Source organism: Geotrypetes seraphini, chromosome 1 (genome assembly GCF_902459505.1).
Source record: "Geotrypetes seraphini chromosome 1, aGeoSer1.1, whole genome shotgun sequence".
In the NCBI taxonomy this organism is placed as follows: domain Eukaryota; kingdom Metazoa; phylum Chordata; class Amphibia; order Gymnophiona; family Dermophiidae; genus Geotrypetes; species Geotrypetes seraphini.
The window spans coordinates 533,594,376-533,607,985 of record NC_047084.1 but is presented as its reverse complement, the minus strand read 5'-3'; the positions used below and the strand labels follow the sequence as shown (position 1 = coordinate 533,607,985).

Below are 13,610 nucleotides of genomic sequence, written 5' to 3'. Positions count from 1 at the left end.
GAGTGGGCATATCTGCCATCATACGAGGAAAGGCTGGGTAAGTTGCAGCTCTACTCTCTAGAGGAGCGCAGGGAGAGAGGTGACATGATTGAGACATTTAAGTACGTCACAGGTCGTGTCGAGGTGGAAAACGATATATTCTTTCCTAAGGGACCTTCAGTCACAAGGGGGCACCCGCTCAAACTCAGAGGAGGGAGGTTTGGTGGTGACACCAGGAAGTATTTCTTTACAGAAAGGGTGGTGGATCACTGGAACAAACTACCGGTGCAGGTGATCAAGGCCACTAGCGTGCTCGACTTTAAGAATAAATGGGACATCCACGTAGGATCTCTACATGGGTCGAGCAGCACTCTGACTTAATGGGGTGGGACAGTAGAGTGGGCAGACTTGATGGGCTATAGCCCTTTTCTGCCGTCATCTTTCTATGTTCTATGTTTCTATCTTTCTCCCCTTCAATCCATCCAGAATTCGGCTGCACAACTCATATTCCGTGAGAACTGCTATACATGTTACCCCTCTCCTACAGTCACTTCATTGGTTTTCCATTCGTTTCCGAATACAATTCAAACTCCTCTTACTGACCAACAATTGTATTCACTCAGCTGCCCCTCATTATTTCTCTTCACTTCTCTCCCCCTATGTCCCCCCCCCCACCGCGAGCTCCGTTCAACTGGTAAGTCTCTTCTATCTATGCCCGTCTTCTCCTCTGCCAACTCCAGACTCCATCCTTTCTGTCTTGCTGCGCCTTACGCCAGGAACAAATTGCCTGAATTCCTCTGATAGGCAATGTTCAAGTTCAAAGCTCACCTCTGAAACTGCTTTCAACTCCTAACTCTTCTCACCCTTGGGTTCTGCATCCCCCAACCCTATATGTCATGTCTGTCTTTCCAAGTTAGATTGCAGGGACCATCTATATAATGTCAAAATGTACAGCGCTGCATATGCCCTTCAGCGCTATAGAAGTGTTAAATAGTAGTTCAAATCAGTTACCTCATCTACGTTACTGCGTGCTAACTGATTAGCGCAGGATTATCACCTGAGCCCTTACCGCCAACAAAAAGGGTGGAGGTAAGTACTCACTAATAATTCTTTATAATAGCAGCACACTTATGGCAACCACTAATAAAGAAAATTGTCTGTTTTAATGCATAGTACAAATAGCCATACGCGTGTGGGGAAAAACCCACATTAGGGCATGCTAAAGCCACTTTCTACTGTAGCTTTGTAAAAGAACCCCTTAGGTGAATAAGGTCCAGAATATTGAGCTGACATGAAATGTGTTTGTGTACCACTGTATGACTTCCCTAACATTAACCTTTAAGCACTACTTAGGAGGTAATTCTATATAGAGGCAACAAGATTTAGGTGCCAAAATGCACGTAAATATCCTGAATACCGGCATTTATACACATATCTGCACATAAGTAAAGACCACTATTCCGTCTGACATGGTGCATAATTTATAGATGGATGTTCACATGGTTGAAATTTGGGTGGCATTTGAGCAGACACCCTGCTCAAATGCATAGATGCATAGATTATAGAATCCTGTCTTCTTTGCTTGTTCTTCAGTAGTCTAGTACAAGTGGTGATCATTTACACTAGCTCTATAACCAGTGTATGTGATTGTACCTAGAATATGGGCACATTCATAGCATAATACCCTGGTATTCTATAAAGAAAAGTAGGTGCCTATTTTTCATTACAGCATATATTCCAAGTAGGTGCAGTGAAGGTGCCCCTTTATTGAATTACCTTTCTAGAAGGTAATTTTATAAAAGGTTATCGCTCTATAAAATTTGTGCATATCCATATTCTACTCCAGAACTGCTCATTCTCCACCCCCAGCAATGCCAACCAATATATTGCATAACAGGTTGGTTTTTTTTGGTGGCAATTCTATAAATTGGTGCCTAACACAAAGCCAAATTGGCATACCAAAAATTAGGCACGCCTACTTACAACAGGCCTAAGTGGGCATGCCTAAGTGCGCTATGTAATATGTGTAACTGATAGTATTCTACATGTTGGGTGCATTGCTTGATGATAAACTCATGACACACCCATGCTCTGCCAGTGTGTATGCCCCCTTGACAATTGCATGTTAAATGAGTTAGGCACACGCCATCTGATATTCATTGCTATTTAACCAGCCAGGGCAGCTATTGGTGCCAATTTTGTGTATAAGCACTAGTATTCTAGTAACTCGGCACACTATTCCTGCCTAAATTTAGGTACCAGCTTATAAGAATTGCCTTTTACACTTTCTGACTACCTACTTTATGCACTTAACTCGTTTATAAAGCTAACCGCAGAGAGCATTAACTACAGGGCAAAGGGGAACCTCAGGTGACTACTATCTTCATCTTTTTAAGACCTTGTCATCGTGTGACAGGGCCAAGCGGTATTACCTGTCACATATCCACCCCCCAATGTAACTTTGTTTTCTGTAAAAACAACACAAACACAGGGTTAGACACATACATCATGCATTCCATTAAAATCCCTGACCAGATCTTCCAGCTCCTCCTGGTCCTCTCAGAGTCCTTCCTGGACTCAGTCTCTCTGGGTCTTCTCCTGAGTTCTTTCTGACCCTCCATTGGCTCTCCAGGTCTTAAGCAGTTTCCGGTGACATTTACCGGTCCATCCGCCGGTTGCCAGCATCCCAGCCAGTCCCTCTGCCGGATGCTCCTCAGAACTCCGTCCAATACTTCTAGGATCTAATAGGCTGCCTCCTAGGGATCTACTGACTGCTACCAGTGCCATTACTGATCCCTTCGCCAGATGCCACCATCCCAGTCGGTTCCTCCGCCGAACAGCTGTCAGTCCTTCCCCCTCAGCCTTGGACTCTTCCAGCTCTTTCCATTGCTCAGTTGTCTTATCCTGTATGCATGCACTAAGGGCTCTCCCATCCCGAGTCATCTTATCATAGACACACGCACTGAGGATTCTCCTTGTGAGGCTGCCACCAGTCCCTCACTTCCAAGCCTTTTGGGTCTTCACCACCTAGATCCTTCTTCACCGGTCGTTAAGCCTGAGCCACTTCCTTGACTCCAGGCTCTACCGGGCCCTCCAGCTACTTCTTCTAGCTCTTTCCTACCAGTGTATAGGTCCCTGTGGACCTTCCCACCACCGGGCTTCACTACAGGGACAGATCTCTCTCGGATCTCTCTGTCGGTGTATCCTCACACCCAGTTCTCCACTGCACTAGTCCCCCCTGTCAGGACTGGTCAGCCTGGCCACTCTACTCTACTGCACCGGGCCCCCTATCAGTGCCAGTCAACAATTGCCTTCAGGGCTTACCAGGAGTTAGGCCAGAAACCAGCATTCCTCTTCCCGAAGGTCACCCAGCTCCCAAAGGCGCTCCTTTTTTCTGAATTCTCTGTGCTGGGAGCTGTTCTTTTCAGAAACACAATCTACTCAGGGTTATTGGACAGCTCCCAGCAACACTTTCAGCTCTTATGCAGATTAGCTAGGCTCTCTCACTGCTCCTGTGCACAGGCTCCCTCTGGTGAAATGCCAGTGACAGGGAACTTCATCCTGTCACAGACCTATGAATGGAGAAGGCTGGATCAAGGCCCAAAAAATTTTTGTTTCAAGTACTTGAGAGGAAATGATCCACCACCTGAGTCTTGCTCTTTGAGGAAAGGGAGACAAGCAGGATAACAGTCCTTGTTGGAACTGAGCTTTCTACATGCAGAAATGAAGTTTACGGAGAGGGTAGTGGATGCCTGGAATGCGCTCCCGAGAGAGGTGGTGGAGAGTAAAACTGTGACTGAGTTCAAAGAAGCGTGGGATGAACACAGAAGATTTAGAATCAGAAAATAATATTAAATATTGAACTAGGCCAGTTACTGGGCAGACTTGCACGGTCTGTGTCGGTGTATGGCCGTTTGGTGAAGGATGGGCAGGGGAGGGCTTCAATGGCTGGGAGGGTGTAGATGGGCTGGAGTAAGTCTTAACAGAGATTTTGGCAGTTGGAACCCAAGCACAGTACCGGGTAAAGCTTTGGATTCTTGCCCAGAAATAGCTAAGAAGAAAAATTTTAAAAAAATGAAATAAAATTAAAAAAAAAAAAATTTTTAAATTGAATCAGGTTGGGCAGACTGGATGGACCATTCGAGTCTTTATCTGCCGTCATCTACTATGTTACTATGTTACCAGCCATGATAAATGCTTACTGTTAATGATCAATTTACTAAAGGCGCTCAGATTCAGCTTTTGTATTTATAATTCACTTTTCCAAATGCATGTTGTAGACAAGTTATGATTCTTTGCCATGGAAGAACTACAATGTGGATTGGTATCTGAAACATTAGAAGACAAAAGGGCTCATTTTCAAAGCACTTAGGAGACACACAAAGTACCACAGGTTACTATGGTATTATGGGTTAGATTCACTAAGGACACCGATCGTGTCCCGACCACTTTGCGACCCCGACCCGATTCACTAACCTTATTCCCGATCTGATCCATGCATGCAAATGAGGGGGGATGGCATGCAAAATGTAGGAAGGCAGTGATTCACTAAAATATTTTAGGAGCACCGATTGGGCTGGCCGATCAAAAAATAAGTGACTGCTGAGAACCAGTCACTCACGTCCTTTCCAACTGCCCTGCTGTCTGCCCCGACTCTTCTGCAATTCTCAAGCAGCTTGTGTTCAGCCAAGGACTTCAATAAAACTACATTTCCTGCTCTCTGCCCCAACTCTCCTCTTGCCGTCCTGCTCTCTGCCCCGACTCTCCTGCTCGCCCTTCCCTGCAGTGCAAGCCCTTGGTTTTAACCCGCAGGTTTAAAGTGGGTTAAAATCACAGGCTTGCAAAGTAAAAGTTAAAAAAAAATTAAAAGTTTCCAGCTCTGTAAGCATGCGCAGACCATCTACAGGCAAAGAAGATGGTCTGCGCATGCGTCAGGATTGCTCTCCAGCGATCCGTGTGGTTGGTTGGGGACATGACTCCGACCGCCCTATTTGCATGAGGACGCGTCGTGAATCGGGCGCCCAGCAACTTCACGGATTGGATCTCTAATGGATTGGATCCATGAGGTTAGTAAATCTAGCCCTAAGTGCTTTGAAAATGAGCCTCCAAGTGACTTATATCCACAGTTACTAACAGCATCCATGTCCACATTTTTGGATTTAATTCACACCTTTTTAATTGTAGCTCAATGTGAGTTACATTTCAGTGGCAATCAAAGTGTTAACCTTCATTAAACAGATGATTTTATACAGCGTAATACATGGGCATCTTATCTCTGATGCTTTTCTGACATATTTACACGAGTCTCTATTCCTTTGTAAAGTCTGGAGTGAGACTGTTCAGTGTCATCTGATCTAATCTAAACTTTAATTTTATATACCGCATCCTCTCCATAATTATAGAGCTCGGCACAGTTTACAAGAGCTTACTATAAGGAAGGAACAACTTAGTGAGGTTGGAGGGTGAGTAGGGGGGAAGAGAGCATTATATTTTTGTGAATAGTCTAGCTTTCAGATGCTTTCGGAATAGTTGGAAAGAGCCCAGATTCCGAAGTGGGGCAGTAAGGTTATTTCAAAGCTCAGTGATTCTGAAGAAGAGAGATTTCCATAATTTTCCCGCATAGAGGATACCTTTTAGCGAGGGGAAGGATAGTTTAAGTTTTTGGGAGGATCTGGGGTATCAGGACTCAAGGAATTACAAGATAGTGGTAGTAGTGGAGGGAGGATGCCGTGTAGGATCTTAAAAGCTAGGCAGGCGCATTTAAAATGAACCCTGGAAATTACTGGAAGCCAGTGAAGCTTGGACAGAAGTGGGGGAAAAATGATCAAATTTGCTTTTTGCGAAGATCAGCTTTCCCGCAGTGTTCTGAATTCGCTTTGAAGACTTTTTTTTGGTTAGACTTAAATAGATGGAGTTACAGTAGTCTAGTCTGGAGAGGATGATAGATTGTACTAGGACGGCAAAATGTTGTTGGTGGAAGCAGGATCTCATTTTCCTGAGCATGTGGAGGCTAAAAAAGCATGATTTTAGCAAAGAGTTAAGATGGTCATTGAAGGAAAGAGAAGAGTCTATAATGATGCCTAGAACCTTGCTTAAGAACTCAAGCTGCAGTGAGGCGCCAGAAGGCAGTGAAATGAGGGTGGGTAGCTGTTCTAATTTTGGGCCGAGCCAGAGTAGTTTCGTTTTGGACTCGTTCAGTTTCATTTGTACTGTAAGGGACCAAGATTGGAGTTTCGTTATGCATGATGTTATGTTCTCAGAGAGGTTGGTAAGGTTCGAGTCTGTCTCGAGAAGGACAAGGATGTCGTCAGCATATGTATAGATTATTTCAAGGGAAGATAGATGGAAGAGTTTCAGGGATGACATATAGATGTTGAAGAGAATGGGGGATAGAGGTGATCCCTGCGGGACTCTGCAAGACGGTTTCCAGGGAGAGGACGTGGGGCCATTTGTGTTAACAGAGTAGGAACGGGATCGTAAGAATTTTGAGAACAACTCTAAAACTGTGGAGTCAATGCCTATCTCAGAAAGTTGGTAAATTTAGAATATCATGGTGGACAACATCAAAAGCTGCGGAAAGGTCGAATTGTAATAGGACAGCAAACTTATTACGAGAGTGTAGTTGTACCTTTGAAATTAGTGAGGCCAGTAGGGATTCGGTGCTGAAGTTGGGTCTGAAGCCATGTTGGTAAGGTAAGAGAATGGAGAATTTTCTCTAGGTAAGATGAGAGTTGGGTAGATATGATGGATGGTCAGGAGAGGGATATTTGCTATGGGACGATAGTTAGATGGTGAGGAAGGGTCAAGATCGGCTCTTTTCAGTAGTGGGGTCAAGGCAATTTGTACCATTTCTGCGGAAAATAGGCCCGATAGTAAAGCAGAGTTTATAAGTCTGGTGAGGGATGAGATGGCCTGTGCGGGAATTTTCTCGTATAGATAGGAAGGGAATGGATCAAGGGCACATTTGCAGGATTTCAGTTTGAGACAGAGTTTAGAGATCTGGGATTCGGATACGTGCTCAAAGACAGTCCAGGATCTGTCTGCTAGGATAGGGTTAGAGTCGGCTGGGATAGGACTAGAGTCGCTGGGAACCAGAGAATTGTATGTGATTGCTGGTGGGAAGGAGCTTCTTATGGTAGTTATCTTTTCATTGAAGAATTTTGCTAGGTCGTTTGCTGATGGGGAGGAGGGGGGAATGGTGGAGTCGTTTTTAGAGGTTAAGGAGCACCATATGTTGAACAATGTACTACTCTGGTTGTTGGATCTGGAGATTTTTACCACCATAGAAGTTCTTCCTTGCTTTTTTTAGTACTGTGTTATAGAACTTGATATTGTCCCTCCAAGACTGTCTGTCCGCAGGGGATTTAGTTTTTTTTCCATTTACGCTCCAGTGCTCGACATTTCTGCTTCAGTTCTCTGTGGTGCGGAAGATACCAAGGGTCCTTGAGGGAATAGGAGATAGATTTAGTAGATAAAGAAGCAAGAGCACTATAGGTAGTCTCAGAGAGGTTTACCCAGTTGTGCCAGTTGGTTTCTGGGTCTACAAGCTTGGAACAGGAGGGAAGCTGGTTGAGAAATTGGGTCCAAAACAGTTTGCTTGCAATTTTTTTGCGGATTGTTACAAATCCCTTCTCGCAAATTCGTAATAAAAACATCAGTCCACAGACTCTGGAATTCCATTTGCTCTTATTCTGTGGAGGAACATCCATTTGTAAATCGCATGGATCCTATTTAAATAGAAAATATATATATGATACTCTTGAATCATTTTTATTTGAAAGTAGAATACTTTCATTTATTGTTAATAAAATAAATTTTTTGCATTTTTATTATTTGGCAGATATTTACAAAATGCATTAGAAGCTTCTGATTCTGTTGCAGTAGATATATTCTTTAACGTAGCCAAAAATGAGATCGGGCGACTCGTTGCTTGGGAATTTATAACAGCAAACTGGAAGCAAATAAATTCACAGTGAGTAACCAAGGGATGGTGTTTAGTTTTAATCACTAATGTTGCCTCTGTCTAATATGTGAATCTAGGAAAAATACCATTCATATGTACATAAAACAGTGACGAAGCTTTACAACTAACAGAATTCAAACTGAAGCTCAATGCAGATAAAACTAAATTCTTTATAGCCTCGCCACATGCACATAATACGACAAAATCATTACTCATTAACAATCTTAATTACCCCATTCAACCAACGATGAAGAGTCTCGGGGTAATACTAGACCAAGGGCTAACCATGAAAGACCATGTGGACTCCCTAATCAAAAAAGGATTTTTCACTCTCTGGAAACTTAGGTCCATTAGAGCATACTTCCACGCTCCAGCATTCAGAATTCTAGTACAATCCCTTATACTAAGCCACCCTGATTATTGTAACATTACCCATCTGACAATCTCCCAGAAGCAAATGCAAAGACTGCAACTGATACAAAACGCAGCAGTCAGGCTGATCTTCGGGCTGAAGAAGTCCGATCACATAACCCCTTCCTACCAACTCCTGCACTGGCTGCCAATGGAGGCATGCACGAAGTTCAAGCTGGGATGTCTCTGCTTCAAGGTATTATATGGTCTAGCCCCTAAATACATAACAGACCTCTTCTCATTCCCATCCAACAGACATGAGAGAAGTACACACCTGAAGTTCGTCTCCCCACCGGCTAGAGGATGCAAATATAAGAGATACCACCAACAACTTCTATCGTATCAAGCAGCCTTATGGGGCAAAGACTTAGAAAAACTAATTACTCACACAAATGACTATGGAGAATTTAGAAAACACCTAAAAACGTACCTGTTATCGAAATACCTAGGTAAAGAACCAGGACAATAGCTCCCTTCGCAATATCATTCCCAAAACTGAATTTGTAAACTGTTAACCCCCAATCACAAACTATGAATACCCCATTCAATTTATGGAATTTTTCCAATTCTTTGTAAGCCGCATGGCACTTCAAGGCCCTGCAGCATACGAACTGTTGTTATTATCATTAATGTTCCCATTATCAGAAGTACACTGCTATACTCTGTAATTCGCTGTATGTACAGTTTCTCTTTATTGTAAACCGCCTAGAAGTCGCAAGATTGTTGGCGGTATATAAGAATAAAGTTATTATTATTATTATATATATTAGCAGATACAAAATATTTGGAGTAAACCCAACAGGTCTAGTATACAATCGCTCCCTCTCTCCCTTGATTCCTTTCCTAGCCAAGCTCTCTCCCCTCCCTCCCAATATTATCTCTCATCTCTCCTCCTCTGTTCTGTGGTACAGTGGCTCTTGAGCTCCCATGGCTCCCATAACACATGCCTGCTCCTGTAGCACCATTCTTTGGCTCCAGCTTGCTATATCCCAACATATCTGCCTTTTCTAATCCAGTCTGGGCTCTTCTAACCTGCTAAATTCCTTGTTAAGGTTCAAAGTGGAGAATGATATGGGGATACATTTTTCCTTGACCCCGCAGGGACTCATTTTCCCATCCCGTCCCCACAAGTTATTTTCCTGTCCCTGCCCCATTCCTGCAAGCTCCATCCTCATCTGCACAAGCCTCAAACACTTTAATATCATAAGTGTTCAAGGCTTATGTGGTTAAGGCAGAGCTTACAGGAATGGTGCAGAGACAGCGACAAAACTCACAGGGACGGGATGGGGAAAATGAGTTCCTGCAGGGACTGGGACAAATTTGTTCCTGTGTCATTTTCTAGTTCAAAGTGGCTTACAAAAGAGAGTAAAAAAAAGATAAATTGAAAAATTTGATAAAGCCTTAAGGACACCGACCTCTTCCACTATGCACAATTACAAGATTTTATGTATAGGAAGGTACTTTCAAAGTGGAAGACTGTAGATTCTGATTTCCTGAAAATCTTTTGCATGGGAAGGGGAGTGGGACTGATCTCCAGACTGTACAAGGCCTTGCTATATAGCCGTACAAATGCAGGCACCTATGGACATAAGTGGGAAGAGCTACTGGTTCACAGCAATGGGGACAGATTTACTACAGTCACTTTAAAGTGTCTCTTGCAGCAAATCTCATTGAGCAGGGATACAAAATGCTGTTTCAACTGTATTATACTCCTGTTGGAATTAAGAAACAATCTGAGGCTTACAAAGGGCGTTGCTGGCAGGAGTGTGCCCAGGAAGGGTCATTTATATACATTTGGTGGAGCTGCACTAAGATCCAGGAATATTATTGGTCCATGGTTCAGAACTTAATAGAAGCATGTTCCCTACGAATTCTATATTTATCTTCTAAATGTTGCACTGGCTAGTATGGAGGTGGAGCAGAGCCGACTTGTGGCACTGGTGGCAACCGCAGCTAGTCTATATCTGGCCTCTCACTGGAAGCGACCTATAAGAGACCAATTGATACACAAGATAGATCATATTTATCTCATGTCTAAATTGACAGCCATCAAAAGAGACTCATTGGGACTTTCTCAAAAAGTGTGGCTTCCTTATCGTACCTGGAGGGGAATTAGGCTGCATTTGTTGTTGAACCATTCCTCATCAAGAGCCTATATGAGGGAATTGGGGGGGGATGTTCTATATGGCTGTTAAAGCTTGTTGGCATATGGCCTGTGTTGTTGTATTTTGATTTCGATTAAAGACATTTTAAAATGAATTTGTGGCAATATCCTTTGTGGCGAATTATCTGGAGATGGAGAAGTATTTCCACTTAGGAGCAGCTTTATCCCTGATAGCTGATCATATTTATGAAGTAGCAATATATTCATTTCTGTCTCAGCCATTTGGGAAGCTGTATTACCTGAAGATTTAGAATGAGTCAGGTAGACATCAGAACACCTGCTTAGAGTCTCGAGGAGCCTCCAAACTAGAAGTAGGGTCAGTACACCAAACCTATGCAGGCATTCAGTAGAGCATGTGAACCTCTGGTTTCATTTTCCTTAACAAACTGTGTAACTTGTACCCTTTTGTTGTGTCTAATATACTTTTTCTGCTGCCTTCTAGGTTTGAAGATCAATTAATTTATAATTCTGTGTTAGGAGTAGTAATAGAAAGAATCAGCACAGATTTGCAGTTTCAAGAGGTAAGCGGATCTAAATGGATGAGTATCATTATCCCACTGTTTCTTTCTGTTACCCTTAAAAATTTAGGACTAAAATACTTAGCTGACCATGGTATTAAAAAAAACCAACCTCCCCATCAACACACACATATATTCAACACAGCTATATAAGCAGTAGCACTGAATATTTGGGGCATGTACTGGCCACTAACAGCTCTATATAAAAGGAGAAATTCTATAAGTGGGTATCTCCATTTAGGCACTGCAATGCCAAGCAATGACAGCCTATTCTATAGTGGCATCTGGACACCCAGATTCCATTATACAATAATACTGTAACCCTGCTAGGGCTAGCTCAAGGGACTGTGGGACCTTGAGCCGACTTTTGCATTGGTGCCCCCTTGCACCCATGATCTAGTAGTAGCTCCCCCTCTATGAAGCTACTAAGTAGTAGATTTAAAACAAACCAGATAAAATATTTCTTCACTCAACATATAATTAAACTCTCAAATTCATTGCTTGAGAATGTGTTGAAAGTAGCTTAGTAGGGTTTAAAAATGTTTGGATAAAAGAAAAGTTCATAAGCCATTATTAAGATAGCTTGGGGAAATCCACTGCTTATTCCTAGGATAAGCAGCATAAAATCTGTTTTGCTCTTTGGGATCTTGCCAGGTTCTTGTGACCTGGGTTGGCCATTGTTGGAAACAGGATATTTGTCTGGATGGACCTTAAGTCTGTCCCAGTATGGCAACACTTATGTTCACATACACCTGAATTTCCATTACCCCAATCATCTTTGCACTCCACAAACCTTCTCTATTTTTGTAAAAGACTAAACCTGGAGACAGCTTGGTTTAAAATGACACTAAAAGCTGCAACTCCCCTTCCTCCAATACCGCTCCAGTAGGTTGGGGTGAATAAAACAAACTCTTCTCACAACTCACAACCCAAAAACAACCAGGACTGACCCATACTCTGGGCACCAATCAAAATGCAACCCTCTTCTTACCTCTCACTAGCCCTGTATCCAAGGTCCCATAAAGGTAAAGGAAGGGGGGGGGGGCTTAGCCTTGTTAAAATTCCCTCACCACCATCAGGTAAATTCTGTGGGGGCTTACCAAGTTGCTATTGTGTGCTGATTGAAGAGAAAGTTAATCAAACAATACTCATAACAATAACGTTTAAATCGCAAATGCAATGGAATTTTAAGTCATTCTCAAAATAACTCAAATTTTTTCTTTAGGTTAAACTGTTTATTAACATTGCTCTGGATGAGGAGCACAAAGTTGTGGCTACTGAAGAACTAGAAAATGCATGGAACACAAGCATGAAATGGAGAAACAAAGTGGATACCACTGTTTATGACTGGCTACAGAAAAATACAGTTGATTCTGAGTTCTGAGGAGCCTCTACTTTTTTTTTTAAACAGAATATTGGTTTTAAAAGTTACACATGTGTTTGATTTTGCCAAAAGATAAAATGGCATTTGATGCCTGTAAGGCTATCACCTCTGTTCCAAATACAAGGCCTACTAGGGCTAATTTTACAACAGAATTCCTACATGAAAGTCCAAAAAGGTATTGATATAAAAAAGTAACATAGGCACCTATACACTTATTATATAAAATAAATTCATACAGTGACCTCCCCCCCAGTAGTGTAAAAATGCTCTTACACAAATTTATACCCACTCTTAAAAATAAAGGTGTAACTGTACATGTAGTATATCCATATACATGTCTATCACAGCCATATCCAAATTACATCTTCTTCTGTTTTTTTATGTAAAACATGTACAGAACGCTTTATAGAATTTTTCCCCATCATTTGGCCAATCCAGTTCTCGCCCGTAGTATTTTACAGGAAGGTCAAGTTGTACTGACTCTTAATGGGATGATGGCATTTTGGCTAGGCTGACCAAAACTATAAAGTAATTCCATCTGCCTGCTTCCATGACCACCTCCCTTACAGTGAAGCGTTCAAAACAACAGCTAGCTCTTAAAGAAGGTCAATGGAAAATCTGCACAGATTATTAGTTCAGCACAGATGGAACTTCTTTTATTCTGTTTTTTTCTGCAGAATGTGGAATTTCGATTATAAAGCATTCAGGATAACTGGTTGAGAATCCTTGGCTATGATGACAGCTATAATGCAAATTGTTTTCACTTCTGGTAGCAATACTATAATTAACCATTTCTCAGCAAGATGACTGATCTTAACATTTTAGCACATAATTATATTTAAAAGCTTTGAGCTGGCTTCTACAGGAGAGTGTGGTGCAGTGGTTAGAGCTACAGCCTCAGCACCCTGAGGTTGTGGGTTCAAACTCCGTGCTGCTCCTTATGACCCTGGGCAAGTAATTTAATCCTCCACTGCCCCAGGTACATTAGATAGATTGTGAGCCCACCGGGACAGACAGGGGAAATGCTTGTACCTATATGTAAACTGCTTTGAGTGTGGTTGTATAACTATAAAAAGGTGGTATACAAGTCTCAATCCCTTTCCCTTACTTTTACTGATGGAAGACTAGCACCTGATACCCACAGGATCAATTTTTTAATACTGCTTCTTGGTATAATATGCTTAAAAGAAA

At 42.3% G+C, this 13,610-nt stretch overlaps 1 protein-coding gene across 3 annotated transcripts in view; it reads left to right on the top strand.

Moving 5' to 3' along the window:
• Positions 1–13,408, top strand: part of LVRN (laeverin) — a 126,598-nt gene extending 113,190 nt beyond the window's left edge. For 2 of the 3 annotated variants that reach the window (XM_033929064.1, XM_033929062.1), the window contains 3 exons: positions 7,820–7,951; positions 10,960–11,038; positions 12,261–13,408. In XM_033929064.1, coding sequence (XP_033784955.1) covers positions 7,820–7,951; positions 10,960–11,038; positions 12,261–12,419 — 370 coding nt within the window. In that variant the 3' untranslated portion in view covers positions 12,420–13,408. The remainder of the gene's footprint in view (positions 1–7,819; positions 7,952–10,959; positions 11,039–12,260) is intronic. The other variant, XM_033929063.1, reaches the window with a different exon arrangement.
• Positions 13,409–13,610: the final 202 nt, after the last annotated feature.